Source organism: Macrobrachium nipponense, chromosome 4 (assembly GCF_015104395.2).
Source record: "Macrobrachium nipponense isolate FS-2020 chromosome 4, ASM1510439v2, whole genome shotgun sequence".
Taxonomy (NCBI): domain Eukaryota; kingdom Metazoa; phylum Arthropoda; class Malacostraca; order Decapoda; family Palaemonidae; genus Macrobrachium; species Macrobrachium nipponense.
The window spans coordinates 13903542-13929204 of NC_061100.1; the positions used below are offsets into that span (position 1 = coordinate 13903542).

Below are 25663 nucleotides of genomic sequence, written 5' to 3' on the forward strand. Positions count from 1 at the left end.
TGGCAGCATAGGTGCATTGGTTCAGTATAGTTCTCTGGAAGTACATGAACAACTAGCTGATGATGGTGACAACAGTGGCATAGTTTGGTATCACTTGGACCTTTTATACTGATATTATCAAGCTTTGAGACTCGACTAGAAGTCAGACCAATTTGATCCTTCAGGTTTGGCATTAACCCTCTCTGGCTAAGTTGTAGCAGTTCCTGATCAGTGGAGTAAATCTGATGTCTTTGGGGAATCATATTTAGCCATTTCAGTTCATGTTCTGTCACATTGCAACTTTTGAAGTCATTGTCATCTGTATTGCTTCCAGAGATCACCTGGTTGTAGTCTCAAAGGATAACCTGGAGAATCCTCATTGGTGGCAAGATCCCAAGTCATTTCTAAGTTTGGTGTTAGTTCAATCCCTCTTTCCCTAGATTTGCATGTTCATGGACACATCCACCCATGTATGACAAATGTACAGTATCTTCTCAGCCATCAGGCAGTTGGTATTTGCTTATTGCAGGTTAGGAGGTTGCACATATTGCTCAAGGTAAAAGCTATATTTAAGGCCTCCAAGCATTTGCACTGTCATCAGAGGTAAAGGTCTTCAGGAATACTGAAAAACTTAACAACACTGGCTTACATTGGAAATCAAGCCATCATGACAAATATCTGAGTGTCTGTCTCTTCTGGCAGTGTATTTGTACATGTGGGCAGATTTATTTCAGGAAGTCACAACATGATTGTAAACATTCATTGTGGGGGTGGGTGGTAAGAAAGTCCTGCCATATAATCATCTTTGAATCTGGAGATTTGCAGGGATTCTTAGTATCTTTGAAGAATGCTACATGTGGATCTGTGTTGTGCTTCATGTCTTAGTTACATGCTGCCAATTTACAGTTCACCATGTCTAAAGTCAGTAGTCTGGAAGTTAATGTGATACTGCATTCCTGGAACTTCATAATCTGTCCTTGCTTCTCAGTCTCGCTGGACAGATGTTGAGCAAGCTCAGGGCCTCCAATAACACTAGGTTAATAATGTGTACTACCCTTTGGTCAATGCAGGAATGATTTTCAGCCCTGTAGTTGATACTGCCAGGCAAGTTCGGTATTTCCCATCGTGAAAGGTGAATCTAGAGTAATAACCTCAGGGTGCTTCAGCTTCATGCCTAGAAGTTATCCAAGAGGACTCCAAGGTTGAAATTTTTCCTCAAACAGCAGTCATGGCCATTACAGACTTTTCTTGGCCTTAAACAATAAACCTTTGTTGAGCCAGGTGGAGTTAATTCTGTATTTGGTGTAGCGAGTGTGGTAGTAATTTAAGTGACTCCTCTGTTCCAGCAGTTGCAGGGTCTCTTCAGTTTCGGTGTCTCTGTCACAGAAGCTTATTGTACCTGGTATCAAGGTTTAGAGGTCCACTGTCATGCAGTTATTAAGTTTCTGAAGCCTGGATGCTGGAATTTCACTGGAGCTGATGTGAATCTAACACCGTGAAAAAGTTTTGTAGGTTGCTCAAATCCCAACTTTGGATTTTGTGCTTAATCAAAAGGTAAGCCACCTAAGAAGGCTTGTCAGGATTCTTTCATGCTAGATCTCACACTGAAGATGCTGTTTCTTTTACATTTGTCTCTACAAGAAAATCAGTGAGCTGTATGCAGTCTTAAGAAAGCTTACTCTTTCAGGAAGTTGGTCAGCAGTTGAGTTGTCATTTGCTTCCGACTTTCTGGCAAGAAAATTAGTTGTCTAATAGCCACTACTGCACATTTTGCCATTATTTCTGTGTTCTCGGTTACAAGTACTGAGGATCACAAATTGCTTTGTTTGGTTAGGGCTGTCTGACACTATGACTTATTGCTTTGTTTGATTATGACAGTTTGACAGTATGGCTTATTGCTTTGTCTGGTGAGGACCAGGTGTCACTTTTTGCTGGGAATCAAGGACTTTATAGACAGAAATTTCTGGATATTCTTATGTCCAGATTTATCCAAACGCCGTTTCATGGTTGAGAGGACGATCTTCATACCCATAGGAATATGTCGAGAAAAGATCTTCAATTGTAAAAGAAGATACCTGATAGTCAGTTTACATTCACAAACTCTTATTTGAGGGATGTTAGACATAAATTGTTGGATTTGGTCTCAGTGGGGCCAGTAGTCATGGCAGGCCAAGTTTTATCCACAGGGAAAGGTATCTAGGAGTCTTGGAATAGGATGGTTGGGAGTCTTCATCTTCTACTTATTAATTCATCCTCCATCATTTGTTCTTAACATCAATAGATATCCCTTTAGGGTCAGTGTCCTCTCTTTCATTTGAATAGTAATCACAATGTTGGACCTTAAACACAAATCTTAATTTAAACTTAACCTTTTTAGTTAAAAGAGCCTGGGGATTGAACAGAGGACAAGTTATCTCCTTGATTCTTCAGACACTTTCAAAGAATCTTGGGCATTTAGCATTTTGGTATCCCTTGTACAGTCCAAGTCACTGATATTTCGTTATTGTACAGGCAGTTCCCAGTTATTGGTGGGGGGTGTTCCGTTTCAACGGCTTGACGATAGGCAAAAATTGCTGATAACTGAAAATCGTTGATTTTGGTGCTTATCGGCACCAATAAGTGGTTAATGGCGCCTCTGTTAGGTACGCATCGGTGCCAATAACTGGTAATCTGTGCAATTTGACACTTGATTTTCGGCGCTAGACAAGCCCCATAAAACTGGATCTGCTTATACAGTGGTCTCCCTGTATTCACAGGGGATGTGTACTGGACTCCCCCCGCGAATAGTTGGAACTCCTATAAAAATGCTTTAAACCTCCTATTTTGTTAGTTAAAACTCAAGAAAACCCGCTAAAAATGTTTATACCTGGTTTTTTAAGTTTTATCACAAAAAGTGTATTTTGTGATGAAATTGATTTAAAAAAACAGGAATTTGTGGATATTTCTCATAGAAAAATACTGCAAATAGGCAAATTTTCTGCGAATAATGCAGGGAAATGTTCCAGAGAGAAATCTGTGAATGCATGAGTCCGCGAACCTGGAGAACGCAAATACGGGGTCCACTGTATATGATTTATGAGGTTCAGACAAAACGCTTTTTTTTATAACTAAGCAATTGTTTCATTCAAACCCATTTATCAGTTTTACAGTCTTGCCTTTTGAACCTTTGAATCTTGCTGCTTTGCGTTCAGAAAAAGTAACAGTGAGAAAGGTGGTACCTACTTGTGAAACTAGGTGTTCCATTCATGAATGATCAATTTTTTTTCAATTTTTTTTTATTGTAGACAAAAAGATTGTGAAAAGTTTGAAAGTAGTTACGATACCAGAATACCTGTAACCAATCAGTCGCTGTCTTTCCTTATTTTATTTAATACTAATTTTTACAGTTGGTGTGGTTAAAATATTTAGTATTTATAATATAATGGCGATGAAATTTTTACAAAACCAGGCCCATCTTAGGCTATAATTATATGTCTACACAGAAAAGACCTTCAAAACTGACATGACACATCTTAACCATTTCTTCATGTCTGATCCAAAGATCAGATCTAAGATTCAAGACAGACAGATATTACTAAATATAATTTTGATGATTAATTTGCTACCTATGGAAAATCATTGCTTGAGCTTTTGTGAAAGTTCCTGGCATTTGATTCTTATGCAATCTGCCCCCTGAGTCATTATCAAATAACTACTAATTCCAGTAATATAATGTGTGCAGTGTAATAAACACCTAGCACAATATAAAGTCCTGTTGATTAAAAGAAACTTTTATGTTCAAAAAAGAGAAACAGAAGTGCCTGATGATGTATGTAATCATTCCAGTTGTTTAGAATATACTTCATACTGGATACTATACTGTGGAAGTTCCCTCGGTACACAAGCATGTAGCTCATGACAAGACCCCATTATCATTAACTTTGTATCTGAAATATACATCTACTTTGTTCATGGATAAGTTCAATTTGTGTACGATATCCGAGGATATGTGTGAAACCCATACAAGATTTTGTCGGAAAAAGTTTTAAGAAAACTGAATCATACAAAAACCAGGGTGTACGAAAACCAAGGTTCCACTGTAGTGCATTCCAGACACCCAAAAATATTAATAAAAAATACATTTTATAGGGAATAAACACAGTTTTACATACAGAAAGCAATGAGAAATAAATATAGATAACTAATGAAATGAATAAATGAACATTTAACATCGCTCTTACCTTTATGAAAACTTGTTAGCATATGGGAAACGAAGAAGAGGGGAGAGGGAGGAGGAGAGGTTATTGTTTGGAAGGGGAATCCCCCTCCAGAAGGACTCGAGTAGAAAGGACCTGTCTGGGGTTACTTCTCTTCGTATTTTACTGGCGCTGACTGGGGTTACTTCTGCTCTTGGTTTTTTTACTGGCATTAGGACCAGCTTGAGAGTCTCTGGACCCTTGTTGCACAACAAAACTGTTCAGAGACATATGTTTCTGAAGTCTCTCTAAAATTTGCTCATCAGTGGTTAGCTCTTCCCTGTGGGCATCCACTAACTCTTCCACATCGAATCCCATGCACTTCCCCAGAGGCACAATAGATTCCACAAGAGGCGTAGGGTTATCAGGGCCAACCTCAAATCCTTCAAAATTCTTCTCGAGGCAACATTCTGGCCACAATTTTTGCCAAGCAGATTTCATTGTCCTGGAAGGCACTCCATGCTAAGCCTTATCTATAAGGCTTATGCAATTGAAGATACTGAAGTGATCCTTCCAGAACTCCCTTAGGGTTAATCCAATGTTCAAGGTCACTTCAAAGCCCCTTTGAAACAATTCTTTGGTGTAGTTTCTTGAAGTTTTAATTGATTTGTTGGTCCATTGGCGGGATGAGAGAAGTGGTATTACGGGCAAGAACTTAATTGTGATGAATTTAAATTAGTCTAGCAACTGGTCTTCCAAGCCAGGAGGATGTGCAGGAGCATTGTCCATTGCAGGAGGGACTTGAGTGACAATTGATTTTCCAGAAGGTATTTCTTCACCACAGGGCCAAACACTTTGTTGACCCACTCAATGAAAATTTGCCTCGTGACCCATGCCTTTTTGTTAGCCTTCCACATCACAGGCAATTAATTTTTTATGACATTGTTTATTCTTGAATACAGGAAGTTTCAAAGTGGTGGGGAGTTTCAGAGTAATACACCAGTAGGGTTTCACTTTCAAATCCCCATTGGCATTCCCACAGAACAAGAGAGTTAGCCTATCTTCCATGGGCTTGTGTCCTGGCAATGCACTTTCCTCTTGCGTGATGTAGGTCCTCTTTGGGATTTTTTTTTTTATTCAAAAGAGACCTGTTTTGTCACAAACCATCCTCTGTTGGCCTTAAAATCACTAACAGCAACACTTTTTGTAGGCATTTTGTTACCGAGATTGACATGCAGCATCCATGCCTTGTCACAAATTATCGCTTCCAACACACCATCTCCCACTAACTTTTTTTTGTTGATCCACACCAGCAGCTTCTTTACATCTTTAACCAGTGGTGATCTGTCTTGTTAAAGATGTTACCCCTTTCGCAACATCAACTGCCTTGATTTCTTTTTATCTTTGCTTGGATGGAGCTGATTATTAAAACAGACTTGCTGTACATTCTAGCAAGATCAGCCACGTGTATGTCACTTTCAGAATGCCTGAAGATATATGGGGCAGAGGAGAACACTACCAGCTTCCTGAAAAAATACTTAAAAGCTCTGGGATAAGACTAGCAGAGGTTAGCATCAGGAGAGGGATCTTTCAAGGTGACTCTCTGTCCCCACTACTCTTGTAGTAGCCATGGGACATCAGGATGGAGTTTGGAATAGAAAAATGTGGCTTGGTCAACATACAAAAAGGCAAAGTGACAAGGACTGAGGGGATAAAGCTACCAAATGGGAATAGCATCAAACATAGATAGACAGGATACAAATACCTGGGAATAATAGGAGAGGATATAAAACTCCAAGAGATGGACACAATCAGGAAAGAATATATTTGGAGACTTAAGGCGATACTCAAGTTAAAACTCAGCACCAGAAATATGATGAAAACCATGAACATTGGAGTATCAGTAATCAAATACAATGCAGGATTAGTGGAGGCCGAACTCCACAGCATAGACCAGAAAACTAGGAAGCATGTGACAATACACAAAGCACTACACCCAAAAGTGAATACTGACAGACTACAGTAATCCCTCACCTATCGCTATTAATGGGGACCAGAACCGACCGCGATAAGTGAAAAACAGCGAAGTAGGGTCCCCCCTATTTTTTAAATGCGTAGTACGTATACATAATTTTTTTTTGTACATGTATACATTTATATGTAAATAATAACTGTACAGTGGTCCCCCCGTATTCGCGGGGGATTCGTACCAGACCCCCCTGTGAATAGTTAGAACCCGCGAATGTTTGGAACCCCTATGAAAATGCTAAAAACAGCCTATTTTGTTTGTTAAAACTCAAGAAAAACCCACTAAAAATTTTCATACTTGGTTTTTTTAATAGTTATATCACAAAATGTGCATTTTATGATGAAATTCATCAAAAAAACCAGGAATTTGTGGATATTTATCATAGAAAAATACCGCGAGTGCGCGAATTTTCCGCGAATAATGCGGGAAAACGTTCCCCAGAGAAATCCGCGGATGTGTGAGTCCGCGAATCTGGAGAACGCGAATATGGGGGTTCCACTGTATACGTATTCTTATAACAAGGTACGTAACTCACCGCTATCAATGACGATGATCTTGATAAATGATGGAGGTGAAGATGAAGATGATTTATACTGCACAGGTTAATGAGAGCTTTACTGCTCCTCAGGTGACGCCTCATCGTCAGTTGTTAGATGCGGGGGATCACCGATGGCAGCTTACGATAGAGCTGGAGAAACAGCAGGAGGCAACGTAGTGTCTCGGTAGGAAGCCGGAGAGGCAGCAGGAGGAGTAGTATCCGACACTTCTGCAGGAGGTTTTCGGCGCACCAGGAACATTGTGATGGGAAGTTGTTGACATTGTTTTTTCATCTGAGCAAAGATGCCCTTGTACAACGCCATAACACCGTCAATACGGTTACTGAATTCGATGGCTCTGACCATGTTGTCATCGATTTCTTGCGCCCTTTGTTGCATAGCCCGTGCCATGTTGCAGAGCTCTTGCAGATTTTCCAATGTAAGGCCACGTTGCTCAGGTTCGTCGCCGTCGTCGGCTGCCTCTTCTTCTTCCTCACTCGCCGATCTTGTCATTTCGACGAGGTCCTCGTCGGTTAGGGGCTCTGAGTGGCAGTCGATCAGTGAGTTGACGTCTTCTGCCGTCATGTCGGAGAAACCTTCGTTGGCTACCAACCGCGCCAGCCTCACAGCCTTATCTACGGCGGAGTGATGAGCTTCGTCTGGTGTAAATCCCTCATAGTCATGAACGACGTCTGGCCACAATTTTCTCCAACTTGCATTCAGTGTTTGCTGTTTCATCTCCTTAAGAGCGTTCTGAATGTTGGCCAGGCACGTCGCAATGTTGTACTCCCGCCAATATTTCTTGAGGCTGAAGTCATCGTCGCCTTCGTCGATGGAGGAGTTGAGGCCCTCCATCGTGGACCTCGTGTAGAGGGCCTTGAAGGCCCGAATGACCCCCTGATCCATTGGTTGGATGAGGGAAGTGGTGGTGGGGGGGCAGGAACTCCACTTGAACCCCGTCGTAATGCAGGTCCGTTGCATGTCCTCCTGCACAGTCCATCAAGAGGAGGACCTTAAAGGGCAGCCCATTTTCCGCGAGGTATAACTTCACCTGCGGGATAAAGCAGTTCACGAACCAGTTGAGTGTGAGGGCTTTAGTTATCCATACCTTCTTATTACTCATCCAGTAGACGGGCAGCAAGGCTTTGTTTTTGTTTTTCAAAGCACGAGGATTCAGTGACTTGTAAATTAAGCCGGGCTTGAGCATGAAGCTTGCAGCATTCCTGCACATGAGCAGAGGGACTCTATCTTTGTGGGCCTTGAACCCTGGCTTCTTCACTTCGTCCTTCTAAAGGAACGTCCGGGACGGCATTCTCTTCCAAAAGAGGCCAGTTTCATCCATATTAAACACCTGCTCCGGGATATAGCCGCCCTCTTTAATTAATTTCAGGAACTCGTCCTCTACGTAATAAAGAGCTGCCTCTTGGTCTGCCGAGGCGGCCTCCCCATACAATGGAATGCTGCGAAGGCCAAACCTCCTCTTGAATTTCTCTAACCAGCCCTTGCTGGCAACAAAACCATGTTTTTCTCATGGGGCAGGATCATCTTCATCGTCGTCATCACCATCATCGTCATCTTCGTTCGATCCCCCTTCAGGAACGAGGCTATCATAAAGGGTTTTGGCTATTGTGCGAATCATTTTGGTATCGAGACTAACCTTCTTTTCCCGACAGTCCGTCATCCACACTGATAATGCATTCTCCATTTGCACAATCTTCTTATTACAAGGAGTCACAACGCGCTTTAGTGTCCTTGGAGAACGTTATTGAAGCAGTTTTACGGATTTTTAATTCGTCTTTTTTTATGTAGTGAACCGTTGACTCATTCAGTCCATACGTGCGGGCAACAGACGCATAGCTACTGCCTGCCTTAAGCATGTCCAATAATTTCACTTTCTCGTTCACCGTCATCATTTTTCTCTTCTTCTTGGGTTCACCAGAGGATGTAGAAGGTGTAGGACGTTTAGGAGCCATTTTCAAGGGTGTCACAAGCACTATTTTGCACAAAAAAAAGCACAAAAATACAGCTAAAACTTTCATGCGGCTAGAGTAGCGACACGAGCGCGAGAGAACAATGAATGCGGTCTTCCTTTGCTGGGCGTTCGGCAGGGTGGGATGCTGGATGCTGGCTAACGCATCTCGGCGGCTCGGCCAATCAGCTTGCGAGATTCAGGAGCCGAGATGGCCAGCGAATCAGAGAGGTGGATTTTGAGTTACACGCCATTTCCATGTTGATACCTGATGTTCTAATGTACTCTCTCCGCCTTCTGCTAGCGCCCGCGCCATTTTTTATCAATTTTGAATTTTTGATGAATATTTTTGAAAAATCCGCGATGCACTGAGGGCACGAAACTTGAGGCGCGAAGTAGCGAGAGATTACTGTATGCATAACATGAAAGGTAGGAGGGAGAGGGCTACTAAGCATAGAGAACCGCATCAACATTAAGAGTAGAGCACTGGGGCAACATCTGAAAACTGGGAAAAATCAGAGGGTAAGGAGTGCATGGGAAGAAGGACTGATAAAAGTAGACTCTGACTCAGACATACAGAGACAGGAGAATGACGAACAGAATGGAGGAATGGCACAACAAAATCATGCAGGGACAATACATGACAGATTAAAGAACTGGCTAGGTATGAAACATAGCAATGCTACAGATGGGAGAACTCAGGGAGAACAAGGAATGCTGACAGCGGCACAAGATCAGGCCCGAAGAACCAAATATGTCCGAAGAACAATAGAGGAAAATAACATTTTGCCCATATGCAGGAAGTGCGGTATGAAAAACGAGACCATAAACCACTTAGCAAGCGAATGTCTGGCACTTACACAGAACCAGAATAAAAAGAGGCATGATTCAGTAGCAAAAGCCCTCCACTGAAACCTGTGCAAGAAACACGAGCTAGCTTGCAGTTATAAGTGGTACAAACACTAACCTGAGGGATTAATAGAAAACAATCAGGCAAGATCCTCAGGGACTATGGTATCAAAACAGATAGAGTGATAACGTGCCAATAGGCCAGATGCAATGTTGATTGACAAAATCAAGAAGAAAGTATCACTCATTGATGTTGTAATGCCATGGGACACCAGAGTAGATGAGAAAGAAAGAAAGAAAATATATAAGTATCAAGACCTGAAAATAGAAATAAGAAGGATATGGGATATGCCGGTGGAGATTGTACGCACAATCATTGGAAAAAGTAGATGCCAAAGTAGCTTCAGGAATCTTGCAGAATTCTGAGTGTGCTACTAGAAACAGGACTCCTAGTGAGAAAAGTGATGGACTTTTAAGGAGGATGCAACCTGGAACCCAACACTATGAAAACCACCCAGTTGAATTAGATGATTGTGATGGGGAAAAAATGGTAATAATAATGATACAAGTAGTTCCCGGTTGTTAGAAGGGGTTCCTTTCTTGGCGGGGTGCTGATAAGCGAAAACCGACGGCGAGTTTTAGTTAATGGCGCCGATAACCAGTTAATGGGGCCTGATAACCGAAACTTGGCCTGTTATGACGCCATAAATTGCCGATTTTATGGCGCTAGACAAGCACCATAAAACTTGATCGCCATTAACCGAGACCAACAATAACTGGGGTCTGCCTGTAATGATATTGATATACAGGGCCACAGTCATGTCAACAGGAGTCTTGAAACAAAGAGATCCTTCAAGTCCAGTAGTAGATATCTAAGTATGTATACATAACTGGACAAAAACCAAGACAGTCCAGGATATTAAGGGAGAAGATAGATTTAAACCTAGATTAAATGAGAATACAGAAAGTATTTATGAAAGATGGAAGATAGTAGAGATTTCAGTTATGATCCCTAAAGGGAAAATGAGACAAATGTCACAGCATACAATTCTACTCTGAATGTATAGTCCAGTCCTTTAAGTCCGGCACAGTATAAAGTCCAATCTCTTAAGTCGGCACTCTGTGGTCCAACTACTCCTATTATTCAGGACTTTTATGGAATTAGTCACCATTTGTTCTTGAGTGGCTACAAGGGCAGTGACATACAGTCTCAGCTGATTGAGTATTCATCAATACAATTTTTGAAAAAATAATAAGGATTTCATATACTCTAATTTGATACTTCGTCGAGCCTCCTTTGGCCTTGATGACGGCTTGTAGATGATGTAGAAGTGAAAGGGCCAGGTTTTTTAGTAGTTAGGGTTCAGGATTGTCCCAGATGTCACGAAGCACAACTTCGAGCTTGGGAATGGAGGAGACTTCACGGCCCCGTAACTGCGATTTCATAATCCCTCATAAGTTCTCAATAGGATTCAGATTTGGCAAGTTGCTGGGCCAGTCTTGAAAGTAATTATTACCACAAAAATCAAGATAATTTTTTATCAATTTTGCAATATGTGCAGGGGCGCCGTCCTGCTGAAAGAAGCCATTGTTGGTGGCCTCAAAGCAATCTTCCAAATCGTCCACAAGGAGTTCAAAGTATACTGTCTTTGGTCACATTTTGATTCTTCAGTAGTATGATGAGTTTTCCAGTGCCATAGAAGGAAAAACAACACCAACCCATCAGATACTGGGGTTATTGTACTGTGTGCTGCACAAACTTGGGGTCATAGGGATCATGTTGTTTTAGATTAAGCCTTCCTTTTAACTTTCCCCCACCTCTTGCTTGTCACTGTGAACGTGGCTACATCTGTCCAGAAGACACATTTCCACTTATCTTCCACCATACCATCTGTCTCTTGCAAAAAGAGAACCTGTTCCCCCCTGCTTCAGGGTGATGTGTGGCAACGTATGGCAGCCCACTCGCGAAATCCGAGGGTGGAGCTAACAAAAGATTGTTTTGTGTTCTCCAACACTTTATTCTCCTGTTTGAGGCTACTTGCTGTAATCCTAGGACTCCTATTCACCTCTCTCGTTATGAGCCATGCTGTAGCTTTGTTTATTTCCTGTGCAGGGGGGGGCCATGAGGAGCGTGGATGGGTATTTCCTTGGAACCCCCTTCTTTGAACTTGCGAATTGAAATCTGCACTGTACATACAGTCATGCCCACAACGTCCGCAATATCCTTGTTAGCTATATTAACCTTATGTAAGGCGATTATCTGAGTTAGGTTCTTTTAGGATAGCAACCTATTTTTGCCCATTGCAAAAAAAAAAAAGCACACAAAATGGGGCCAAATACACAAAAAATGTATGCGCTCAACCAGATATGACAATGGCAGTATTTTGATGTTTACTCTCCACCCACGCGGAAGAATACTAAATAGGTTGCCATGTCGGTTAAAAGTGCAGAAGGATTGCCAGTTGTCCTAAGGAACGAATAATGTATTTTCCAGAGAGAATTTCGAATATAAGGCAAATTCAGTACTTGGCGAATACTCAGTCCACCGAGACTGTATGTCATTTCAGTTTTTGGATTTTGTCGGATTTTGGAACTGAAGTTTGCTCCATAAATACACAAGTACAGTTTATTTCTGACGACCACATTCTGTGAAACTCAAAAATATATTAAGCATTCAAAAGAATCATAATTTACGTATACCATACAGGCAGTCCCCAGTTATCGATAGGAGTTCTGTTCCCGACAGTGTGATAACTGAAAATTGGTGAGAATAGTGCCAATCCCCAGTTATTGGCAATGACCTTGGGTATTGGTGCCAATAACCAAGGCTTGCCACCGCTGATAACCGAGGCTCTGTGCCAGTAAGTGAGGATTGTTGCTGATAAGTGGGAATCGATGCATATCGGTGCCAAAAATTCAGTTATGGTCAAAGCTAGACAAGCCTCATAAAACTCATGGATCATCAAATCTCGTGTTTCATGCGATTATTAAAATTTTGTCCAAAAACTTGATTTCATCATATACATTGTGTATAATGCAAGATTTATTTAAAATAGATTACACTAGGCTGGGCTTTCTATGTCTGGCTCAGTTTTGGAAAATACCATTGATAATGCATATTAACTAATAAATAGGCCTAGAAGCAAAAAATTCATTGGGTTAGATGAAAATCTTCATACTTTAAATCTGGTTTACAACCCTATAATTAACAGCCACTTACAACTGTGTGTAAGACACTGGCAAAAACAACAGCAAATACTGTAATATACAGCTGAATCAAGACACAGCCATTTGCCGATGTCAGTTACCGTAACTAGCATAGTAGTATATGGGTTGCGTTACAGCTGTTTGACTTGTTAAAAATGTGCTCATTTTCATTGGTGATTTCCGTGAATAAGAATAGTATAAATTTTTATTCATCCTTCACGCAGTTCAGGGGAAATGTTATGAAAGTATGCCATAAAATTTACGGTTGTAGTTTTGGCTGAAGAAATGAATAATGCGCAGGCCACAAAACATTTTGGAAGAGGCCAAGTCTTAGTGGGTTTTGGAAGAGGAAAAAGCAAAATCTCTTACTGGTGAAATCACACCTTTATCCATTTAATTTACTGTATTTGTAAATAAAGTAAGTTGCATTTTTAAACCCAGCTCTGATAATTTACGAAAAAAAATGAGTCTCTAAAATGTATTTTGTTTAGCAACTGATAGCTTTTGATGATGTTGGTAAAACACAATCCGCTGACGATTTTAAGAATGCAAATATATATTACAAGAATGCAAATGGCACTTGATTGCTATTAATAAACTATGATATTATAATATGACAGTATTGCATGAAGTATAATTGCATAGACTACATAAAACAGTTTCATCAATAATATCATTCATAATACAACTGTATTATTTGACTTGCAAATGCAAAAGCAGCAGATTTTATTGTATTTCCTGAAAACAAAAGCTAGAAAGGTTTGAAGTGTGGGGAAAATATTGAAAGGTGCCTGGAGATAGAATTCGACATTGCCCTTATATAGTGAAGGTGTAAACATTTCCAGCGAGATCATTATGTAGCTGGCCAGAAGCTCTCTCTATTTTTGATAACACAACAATATAGTACATATAAGTATGGAATGGGCAGGCAAGACTTGATTACAATGGGGATTTTTTAGGGGTAATTTTTGTTATCCAGGATTTTCGGTGGTCCAGCAGTGGCCTGGTCGCATGGGTACCAGTTTTAAGAGGTTGGACTGTAATAGTTTCTCAGCCAAATTTATTCTGTTTATGATCTGACTTGAACACAAAATTTCAACTAAATTGTTAGTTTCCTAGCCTTTTTTTTTCTCGTAAGTAATCACAGAAATAACCTGTCGAAATCCTTCAGACTTGTCTGAGGCTTGATAAACCAGAAATGAAATATGTTGCCAGTTTTTTTTTTTTAGACATTTAGATGATAAATTCAGTCAAAATCAGTATAGTGGTTTTGGTAATGTTTTCTCATTTTAAAGAATGTTCTGTAAGGATTAAAATTAGTAATGAAAATTAATTTGAAGAAAGAAGCAGGGAACTAACTATACTTATGATAAAACTGTCAAAAGGGACCCTAGCCAAGCTGTTCTTTCATTCGTTAGATGTAGAATGACAAGTATGTATATACTATAAAGTTACTGTATTGTTTTCTTTGATTAACATCTCATTTTTCTCCCATAAATGATTTACATTGAAAGCTAAATTACGTTACACATTACGTTCTCATATTTTTTGTTTTCTTGAAGATATAACTGATATGGATGTATTGCAGTTGCCAAAGTTTTGTATGTTGAGTCTTTTAGTGGTTGTATTCATAAAAGCTAAGCTGCAGAAAGCTACTTTTGTATGCAATGGGTCCTTTTTATTATTATTATTATTAAAATATAGCTGACTGAGAGGAGAAAATGACCTAAGAAGTTTATAGAATATGAAGCTGAAAATTATAGTATAATTGCTGCATTGTTTTCTGATAGAAGGAATGTTTTATTATATAAAGTATTTAGAATGCAAAGTGAAAAATAATTCTATTTGATTGTTAAAAGAAAATCTTTAATATGTTTATATCTTATAATAATTAGTTCTTTCTTGCTGTTTAGATAGTAAGCATAGTATTACAATTCAGTGATCAGATTTAGGGTAACTGGATAAAGTTTCTGAATCTTAGGAGTAGTATTGCTCATCAATTTTATTTGCAACATATAAGTACTACTGTATTTTCAAAATATTTCTTAAGAATTTGCTGCTTTTTATATTCTTGTACTATTTTGTATTTTTTTTTTTACCAGGTATGCCATGTAAAATCTAAAATTTTTCTTATTTAATATCTGTAGCCTCTGTTAGATAACCTTATATAAAACTTGTCACTTAACTAATGAGGGATTCTTGGAGATTATCAGTAATTAACAAAATTTAAATGTATTTAGTTAAGCCTTTCTTCTGTTAAGCGCATGTACTACATTTCATGCAGGACTAACTTTATTATCCGTTAAAGAAGGTTAGAATACAGTACGAGTCTAAACGTTCACTGCACTTCTAGAGAATTTATTATGAAAATTGTATCACTGGGAAATTGATTGTCCTTACAATTGTTCGTTTGAACATATTTGCAACCAAATAGATAACACCCATTCCTTAAATGTTACAGATGTCCTATGTACATTTTATCCTTATGAATGATAAGTTTTTAAGGCAACCTCATTGTTGTCACTAGTCTGACCTGGACCCAGTCACTGCCTGGAGCTCGGAGGGGCCGAAGGTGTCGCAGGAACGACGACGCAAATGGTTCAAATGAAAATGGTGGCTATCTGAGACTACTTGCTGACAGTGATAGAGACTATGCAAATTTACCTCCCATGTCTTTTTCTTACCATGCTGACATGACTTATTTAGAAGCACACATCAATGCCCCTCAGATTCCTATTTCACGACATACAGAAGCGAATAGGGAGATAGTACATCAGGGAAACATTCATGGTCACTATGCACACAGCTACTATTCAAATCATGACTACAGACAGAGGGAACAAGACAATGAATATTCATATCTTGATGGAAACAATGGCTATCACTTGCCTGATACTGACAATAATGACATGACTACATCATTCATTTTGAAGGAAGAGGAGATACCTTACCATGATCCTACCTGTACAGTTACTAACTGTCAAAGACCCAGCTGTCTCATACCAGACTATACGGATGATACAACTATTCCTTATCATTCATTAGCCTCTTATGACAATGCTGACCCAGTTACTGAAAAACCAGCTAGGTCTCGATCACGTTCAAGACACCACAAAAGACATCGTCATCGTTCAAAGAGTGATATGGGCTCTTTAAATGCCTCCCAGCCATCATCTACAGCATTCCGAGATGGGCAGGAAGCCCATTCATCTGCTGAAGGGATACCAGATACCCTTAGGAAGGAGAGACGGCCTCTTTCAGGCTCAGATGTTCTACGAATGTCTCCAAGGTAGTTTTTAACCAAAGTTCTTCATGTTAATATGTACTATGTGGTATTTTATCTCACAGGAATGGAGAATTAAATTCTAAAAAAAAACTGATGATGTCGAAGGGCAAACACAATGAAATTTATGTTGTAAATGTAACCGGTTTACAGTTTTAAATTATTTAAATGTTTTTCGGAATTGATGGAATCCTCAGAGTTATAGAAATATCAAAGATCACAATAAAAGTGCTACCCTTTATTAACAAGAAAGGCCTTCATGTTTATATTAGACTTGAAACATCATAAAACAACTTGATTCTTGAGCTTCAGTTAGCAGATTGTTCAATTCATTAAGTTTTTTTATTTCAAAAGCAGTCACTACAGTTGGAATCTGCAACTCATAGAATTGCTTGAGTTAGGGGCTGTTCAGAATTTATGAGATTTTATGTCTGTGCAAAGTGCAGACTTCTGTATGTATTTGACTTCCATTATCACTCCCAGTATAAATTGTGGTTGAAAGATGGTCAGTCTTTAAAGAAGAGGAGCATACAGGCGGTCCCCGGGTTACGACGGTTCCGGCTTACGACGTTCCGAGGTTACGACGCTTTTTCTTAAATATTCAATGGAAAAATCCGTCCTGGGTTACGACGCTTGTTCCGAGGTTACGACGCTGACGCTTCCGACGCTTCCGGCGCTCCGACCGGTTAACGACGCTTTTAAAAAACGCATACTATGATAAAAATCCTTTATAGTTGTTTAGCACAGTATATAATAAAAATAAGTTTCTGGTTAGATTACAACAAAAATTTTGAGATTATGATGATTTTCGACACTTTTATGTTGTGATTTTCTATGTTTTTTAGTGACACGCCTCATATGCGGAACTAGTTTCCGAGCGAATGAATACATACTAGTTTACATATAACAGTCCAAAAGCGCAAATAATGAAAAAATCATTGCTTGTTTTCCAGTAATAATAACAAAACGAAGTTTCTGGTTAGATTACAACGCAAATTCCAAGTATCCAAAGAGAGACATTATCCAGTAATTTGATCAGAGAGAGAGAGAGAGAGAGAGACGATTGGAGAGAGAGAGAGAGATGAGAGAGAGAGAGAGAGAGAGAGAGAGAGGAGTCTTCCGACGCTCCGAGTTAACGACGCTTTTAAAAAACGCATACTATGATAAAAATCCTTTATAGTTTGAGCACAGTATATTAATAAAAATAAGTTTCTGGTTAGATTACAACAAAAATTTTGAGATTATGATGATTTTCGACACTTTTTATGTTGTATTTTTCTATGTTTTTAGTGACGCCTCATATGCGGAACTAGTTTCCGAGCGAATGAATACATACAGTTTACATATAACAGTCCAAAAGCGCAAATAATGAAAAAATCATTGCTTGTTTCCAGTAATAATAACAAAACGAAGTTTCTGGTTAGATTACAACGCAAATTCCAAGTATCCAAAGAGAGACATTATCCAGTAATTTGATCACAGAGAGAGGGAGAGAGGAGAGAGAGAGACGAGAGAGAGAGAGAGAGAGAGAGAGAGAGGCGTCTTCCGACGCTCCGAGTTAAGGACAGAGAAGTGTTCGTTTCGTTAAACGGCCTCTGACTCATGCCAGTAAATGTTTTGTTGATACTAATAATATAAGCCTATTTAAAGATACGTTACTTTAATTAGTCTATATGATACGTAAATAGTAATCAACTGTTCTTGTAGCCCTCAATATTTGGCAAAATCGAAGTATCCAAAGAGAGACATTATCCAGTACGTATTTGATCAGAGAGAGAGAGAGAGAGAGAGAGAGAGAGAGAGAGAGAGAGAGACGAGAGAGAGAGAGAGAGAGACGCTTTGGCAACAATGGTCTCGGGGGTTTTTATAGCTTCCTTCTGCTTGATGATCGTGGATATTGTAGAAGGATTTCGACCATACTCGTTTGCCAAATCGACGATACGAACGCCAACGTTCATGCTTTGCTATAATTTCATGTTTTGCTTCCATCGAAATCATTTTCTTGGGTTTTCTTATCACCTGCTTTGTCTTTAGCTTTGAGACCCATGGTTAATAATAAAATAGACAAAATAACACGAAAAATAGGCGCAAATACAACGAACTAAACAACGACGTGTTAACATGCAGCACCAACAAACAAACAGACTGAACGCCATTTATCGGTCGCCTATACAACTACACTCATCGCAAAATCGTATCTCAAATATTTCGTTGTATATCAAGCTTGTATTTTCGCAAATTTTCTGTTATATCTCAAAACATTCGTATATTAGGGCAATCGTATGTCAAGTTTCCAATGTAATTTGATCAGAGAGAGAGAGAGATGACGAGAGAGAGAGAGAGAGAGAGAGAGACGCTTTGGCAACAATGGGTCTCGGGGATTGACGTAACGTTTATTTTCTGAACAGATAGGACAGAGAAGTGTTCGTTTCATTAAACGGCCTCTGACTCATGGCAGGAAATGTTGTTGATACTAATATATAAGCCTATTTAAAGATACATTTACTTTAATTAGTCTATATGATACGTAAATAGTAATCAGCTGTTCTTGTAGCCCTCAAGATTTTGCAAAATCACTCCAGGTTGTACATAAAACTTCAAGAATGTAGTGTCACCAGAGGATTACAATAGTTTTTACCTTCAAGAACCAGCATTCTTTTATGAAAATAACTCCAGGTTGTACATAAAACTACAGGAAACAACAAAATGTAGTGTAACCAAAGGATTACAAGTAAGGTTTTTTTATAACTTTTTATTAGTTTAAGACATATTTCCAAGCGTCGTTCCGGCTTACGACGATTTTCGGCTTACGACGCGTCTCAAGAACGGAAACCCCCGTCGTAACCCGGGACTGCCTGTATTTCAATTTGCAAGTAACAGCCTAGCTGATAGAAAATGTCCCCCACTCATTGGATCATTAAATGTTAATTTTTTTCAAGTAACCTATACTTATCATGCGACTTTTGAAGTCCTAATTTTGGAGCTAATTTTAAGGGGGTCACATCATACACGAGATATAAAATTAGAGTACGTAATAATCACATATTAGTATCGTATGATAAAATATAAACATAATGAATATGCATCTTTTCCATGGATCTTTTAAATAGTCATGCTCTACTTCACTGCATCAATTAATATTATATGTATTTTCATATTACTATTTGTTTGTATTATAAAATACAAACATAGCAATCAATGTTTTGGTTTGGAAATCAGCTGAGGGCAATTGCGAGGTCAGTTTGTTTTGCTGTATTGAACTCAAATCAGAGCAACACTATTTATATGAAACAAGGTTATTTCACGTTATACGAAGTGTTTTTAAGTTGAAATATCACTTAATTCACATCATTTGTGAACAAAATTGAGTTATTTTTTCGTTAGTGGATGGTGCTGAGGGCATGTTTATTGCGTAAACAAAAATCAACAGATTCAATTTGATATTTGTTCATACACGAACAAACCTTTGGTCTTAACAATAGGATAATTTTCTAATGCATGGGTACACAGTCTTTGACCAGTTTTCACCCAATATATGCACGCGTTGCCAGATGTCACAGATTCCTTGCTTTTCAATCTCCGATTGTTTAACCGGATCCAGCTAGGCACTAGAAAATGATCTTATTGTTAAGTCCTCTGGTTTGTAGCTAAGAAAAATACAAATTGTCTTAGAAAATTTGTCATTTTCACTTGATCATCAGAATACTACAGGCTTTACATATGTATCTTTTATTGGGTTGAAAACAGTAAAATATGTTCTTTCATTTCCAATTATTTTAATTGAAACACGTTTCTCTCAAAATTTGTATACGGTCGAGTTTGATGGTACTGTACCAAAGTTTGCGAGAGTTTCATCCACGTTGCTAATGCACAATAATAATCGTTAGCAGATCAACATTCTTTCCTCTGGTTCAGCTAAAACTTAAAACTGAAATTTAGCTGATCTTTTCTCCATAGCGAGTAAGGATATAGTACATAATGTAAAAATATATCAGTCGTATTCTTGTTAACGTCATTTGTAACATAACTACGTAAACCTTTTACTATTGTACGATGGTTGAAACGGCAGCAAATATGCTGTTGTTTATCGGATTCAGTAGTTCATAGCAAATCAGCGGTTTCTGGCTGTATGTTTTTACACAAGTTTAACATCACTAACAATACTTTTGGCATTCTCTTTTACTTTTTAAATTTAACTGAAGATGGGATAGATAAAGAGATGGAGGAAAATGGGTTAGCCTAACTAAAAAATGGAACATATAAAGAGGAGGAAAAGAGGTTAGCCTATTGTTATTTAGTTTCGTAAATTTAACTCTTATGATATGTGAGATATGTGATGAAATAATTTTTTAAGGGTGAAAATTTGGGGGTTGTGTGATATGCGAGATCAAGTGTTACATGAGTATATACGGTACATTATTACTACATCAGCAGTAAAGGGAGTTAATGAGATTGCTGAAATTGTTTTTCATCAACTGAGCTGAGGAGCAGTTATTGCTAAAGCAAATCAAAGGCCAGCTTCCACAGTCATTTGAGACCTAGTTTTGATTTTATGACTAGTTAGCTGGAAAACCCAGTTTCACATATGATTTGGATATTTTACACCAGAACCTGACTAAAGACTTTTTCTCAAATAGATCACAAGCACTGGAACATTCAAAGTTCGATAAACTCTTCCTTAATAACATCATTAACAAAAGCACAACATAAGCATGGAAACGGTATCTAATTAGCTTTAAGTTTCCTTCAGACACCTGAAAGTATCTGTCTTATTACATTTTGCAATGAGGAAAGGCAATCCACTCTTATAAGCTTACCATCTGAACTACAGTAGAGGTGTCCTGCCTGTCAGCAAGTGGGCGGTTAGGCCCCTAACCCTAATAACCCGTGGCAAGCGCTTACCCCCGACAAACCCTTGGTGTACCACCTGGGGTACGCATATCCCAGGTTGAAAACCCCTGGTATAGGGTTATAGAATACAAGAAGAAATTAAATATTTGTAGGACCCACCCAGATTATTCTCATAGAAGTACTAGAAGATGGAAATCTGAAAGATTAAATCTAGATCTAGACATGTATTGGACTAGTGTCCACGACAAAGATCATGCGCAGTGGGTCTTTGTCTAAAGATTTCTCAGGACATATATTATAATGAAAGAGCTGGTTCCATTGATAATTTTTTTCCTTATAGAACACCATAGTAGACTTGTTAGGCAACCATACTGACAATCATAATTGCATCCATTCACATAGATGTGATGGTATCTATTTAGGGCCCTTGGGTGCAAGGATATATTTCCTATATGCCAAATTGAGTGGATGTAAAGCAGTCATGGGAATTAATGGGACAAGGGATAGTTACTCAGGAATCCTTTTCTCATCAGCTACATTTTTTTGTGCCTTTGATGCAGAAGTAAATGTCTTGATGCTCAATTGGGCTGATGTTAGGCACTGAGAAGGATTAGGGGCACTATTGATACAGACTTGCCCAATATGACAGGGTATCTGAGCTAGTGCAATACATATGAAGGAAACGAGACATGGCTCTGGTGCAATACATATGAAATTAAGTATATTTTAGTTTAACCAGACCACTGAGCTGATTAACAGTCTCCTGGGGCTGGCCTGAAGGACTAGATATATTTTTTACATGGCTAGGAACCAATTGGTTACCTAGCAACAGGACCTACAGCATATTGTGGGATCCGAACCACATTATATCAAGAAATTAATTTCTAAACACCAGAAACAAATTCCTCTGACTCCACGTTGGCAGAGCGAGGAATCTAACTCTGTACTACTGAATTGGTAGACAAGTGCATAAACCACTTGTCCAACAAGGAGCTAATACATATGAAGGAAATAAACATATGCTCTAATGCTGGGGCCACACATTCACGTATCACGACGGTGTATGCCCACGTATGTGGATCGTGGGCATCATCGCGGTGAAATGACCTTGAACAGCTGGTAAACAGGACACGGGCTAACGGATGTAAAGCCAGCACCGTAAATTGCGCTGCAAATGTACACTCAAAGAAAGCAAGGTCGGACGTCTACCTGAAACTTACGCCGATAATGTAATGTTCTATGTACATCAACTTCACGTCGTTACCATGCCCACCGTTGTGGGGCTGTAGGGTACAAAATGGCCGGCATGTAAACAGAGCAGACTGTAAAGTGATGGAACATGTATGAGAGAAAGTAAAAATATTGCATTCTGAAAATCCAGGTTGTAAATTCACTTTGGTAGAATTCTGCATGTACTGTAAAATATTGTATATTTTCAACAAATAAAAAAAAAAATTAACTCAGAAGACATTAGTATAATATACATACCATTGGCAGTCCCAACATCTTGGGCTTCTTTTGACGGACGATGTGGGGCTTGAGGAAGTAGAATATGTTCAATATCCACTTCTCCCTGTCCTTCAGTCGTCTTCTGTGTCGCTGTCATCACTCTGTATCTCATCCAACTCCAACTCCTGTAGGTGGAAGATGACATTTCCTCGACCTGAGAGTCTGCTGGAGTGGCTGTAGGAGTCTTCTCCTGACCGAAAGAAGGTCCTGCAAGAAGATGTGACGTTGATGGTCCCTTCCTTGGTCGTTTTAGGAGGTTCGGCATCTTGAAGGGCGTTGTGGAGAGTACTTGGAGGAAACTGCTGGTCTTGGGAGACAGAAACAACAGCTGACCTGAGGGTGATTGTTGTTGTTGTATTGAGCCAAAACTTCTTGTTGGCACAGGCCTTTCGAGGGTGCTGACCTGACCTTTTATACTACGCTACAGCGTTGCCATGTACAAGGTTGTAAATGTGCGATTCGGTTTCCCCGTAGGCTACAGTGCAATTATGAGGCCCATGTGCTTTGCGGTGGAAAGAAAACGACGGCGAACAATGCAGGTGACCCTAGTGCCTACCCTGCAGTAGTAACCGTGGGTCCCACATGCTATTCCTGGAGCTACGTCAGGTGACATTTGGCGTGACCACCCACGACTTGTTTTGAACATTTCAAAACTAGAGCGGGCTACGGCGCCCTAGTGGGCGGAGCTCAGAGCCCGGACGATCCGTCACCATACGTCTACGATTTTACGTATGTTTTAAGTTACATTTACGGTTTACTTACGTAAGCTGTTGCCAACTACCAATTTCCGCTCATGCGTGGGCATGCGTGCGTTGATACGTGAATGTGTGACCTTAGCATTATGTACAGCTTATGTTCATATTCATCACTTGTTTATGTTAACATTTTCAGAAGAAGGAAATAGAAGTTGCCAAAAACTCATCAGTTTGCTTTAATTTTTGCCAGCACATGTTAAATTGTAACTTTTTAGTTTCTTTTTAAAATGCAAATTCTTGAAAGCAGTTGTTCACTTGTAGGTTAATATTATTATTATTATTACCTGTTATTTTAAGGTAGTTGCTTGATACCACTGAATCACACCTACAAGAGATTTGAAAAGTGAAGCAAGGTAGACCCTTAGGAAATGGCTAGAAAGTCATGTACAGGAAGCAGCCCAGCTTGGGATTGAAATCTGCTGAAAAATCCTTAATTTACCAGATTAGGAACACCTTAATTGATGTACCGTGTTAGTTTCTCTTGTAAGAGGGAAGTGACTTTAAATGAAGGCCCTGGAGCATCTCTGACCCCACCAGTGCAGTGTAAAGTGATTGGCCATTCAAAGTCACCAGCCATGAATGCCTCCCTTCACTCTCAAGGTGTAGTGAAGTGGCTGGTAGTGTGGAGCATGCAAAATTTGGAAGCTTTTAGTTTTTTGCTAGGAGTCCACGAAACCAGTCTCCATGTGACAAGATTATTAGACAGTTACTGTCATTCTCAGGGTAGCGCACTACTAAACTATCAGTACCTGGTCGTTCAAGATTATTGCTGGATGACATTGGGAAGCCATCCTTCAGTGCTGGTTTGGTGTATTGCCTAAAGTTGGGTTTTTGTGGTGCCCAAGCCATAAGGAGGTTGGAGGTACCTTATCAGTTGGACTCTCATAATTAGACAAAAAAAAGTTACCTGTATGAGAAGTTTTATCAAATGCAAGAAGTCTATCAAGGAAATATATTTCAGGTCTTACATTCTTGTACTGTTAGTGCTTGGTTTAAGTAGAGATGGATCATCCTCTAGTGTTGTCCTGTGCTTTGGTTTCAGCACAACACCAAAGTGTTCAAAATTGTTGTGGCTCCTGTGGAGATGGTTGTTCATTTATGTCAGAATTTGATTGTATGTGGATGAATGGCTGATCAGTGTCTCATTTCGGGGAGAAACTTTAATAAAATACTTGCTGGAAACTTGGGTGTGGATGCAGATTATTTCAACACCAGATAATGAAAATTAAATCAGTCATCTTTGCATTTAGCTGGTGATTAGGACCAACTAAAACTGGCCAAATCTTCTGGAAGCTTATTAGGCAACATGTTAAGCTTTCCCCAGAAGTTTTTGGAGAGACACTCTTGGCTAACAGGACTGTGGAACCACCCATTTTTATTTAACATCAAATTACTTTCTTAGAACAATTTAGCTGTGAATTTTAGCATTTTTGTACTCACACTCCTAAAATATTTTATTCCTTGATGGCAACTGGAGAGGGGTCCCTAGAAGTGTTTTCTTAGAAATTATTAGTGAAAGTGTTTTGCGAGAGCTGCTCTTTTGGTCAAGGCTTGCTGTTTAAGAACCAGAGCCTTCCTAATTTTTTTCCCCTCAGTTCCTGTTACTCTTTAGAGTTTCCATATTGAACGATTGTGATCCGTACAATATCAGAGTACGTATCTGGATGGAACTTCCAACTTTTGAGGGGACTTTTTGATACTAGGAAGACATCTGCATGCATAGACTGTTTTCTATCAGGACAACTTTATACTTGCATCCCTCCAAAGGAATCAGGGAGATACAAATGTGGGATTCCTGTGGAGAGTAGCCATCGGTATTCATGATGAAGCCGGTGTTTTATTACCAAGGGGTTTTGAGATTTAGTATTTCAGCTAACTTCAACTTTTTTCTTCTACTTGTATGTTTGAAAAGGTTTTTGCCTGGATTCTGTTAAAATGCAACAGTTTTGCTTCAACTGTATCAAAATTATTCTACCATAAATTGCTTAATAATATGTACTTAAGTGAATTATTAATATGTGATTATAAGACTTAGTCCATATTAAGGGTAGGCTGCACCTTTGCTTCCATTTGCACCTGCTTCCTTCATTGCAAATGCGGAGTTCTTATCATTGAGGTGAGTTCCCATAGAAACCAGGTTCCACCTTTTATATGCATGAGTTGCCAGATGCCACAGATTCCTTGCTTTACAATCTTTGATTGCCTTTAATTGGTTTCCAGCTGGCACAATAAGATTATCCAATTGTTAAGGCCTCAAGTTTGTTAGCTATGAAAAATACAAATAGATAAAAAAATTTGTCCTTTTTTATTTGATTAATAATCTATGCTGGTGTTAGTGTAATTCAGGGGCTTATTTTTCCCCTAAGTTTTAATCATAATTAGACATGGTGCAAGTTTTCCATATACATTTATTCCCCCAAGAATTTTTATGTGTATTATGTGAACTTGGTATAAGCAAGGCTCTTTGTCTGCCATATTCTTACATAATTAGGTGAGTTGTCTGTAGGTAGCATACATACAC

General features: G+C 39.2%; 1 protein-coding gene across 1 annotated transcript in view; it reads left to right on the forward strand.

Annotated features, from left to right (window-relative positions):
* The window catches only part of LOC135210722 (mitogen-activated protein kinase kinase kinase kinase 3-like), a 365691-nt gene that overhangs the window by 185323 nt on the left and 154705 nt on the right, over positions 1 to 25663 (forward strand). The window contains 1 exon segment of the mRNA XM_064243517.1: positions 15272 to 16033. Within this exon segment, the coding sequence (XP_064099587.1) occupies positions 15272 to 16033 (762 nt within the window).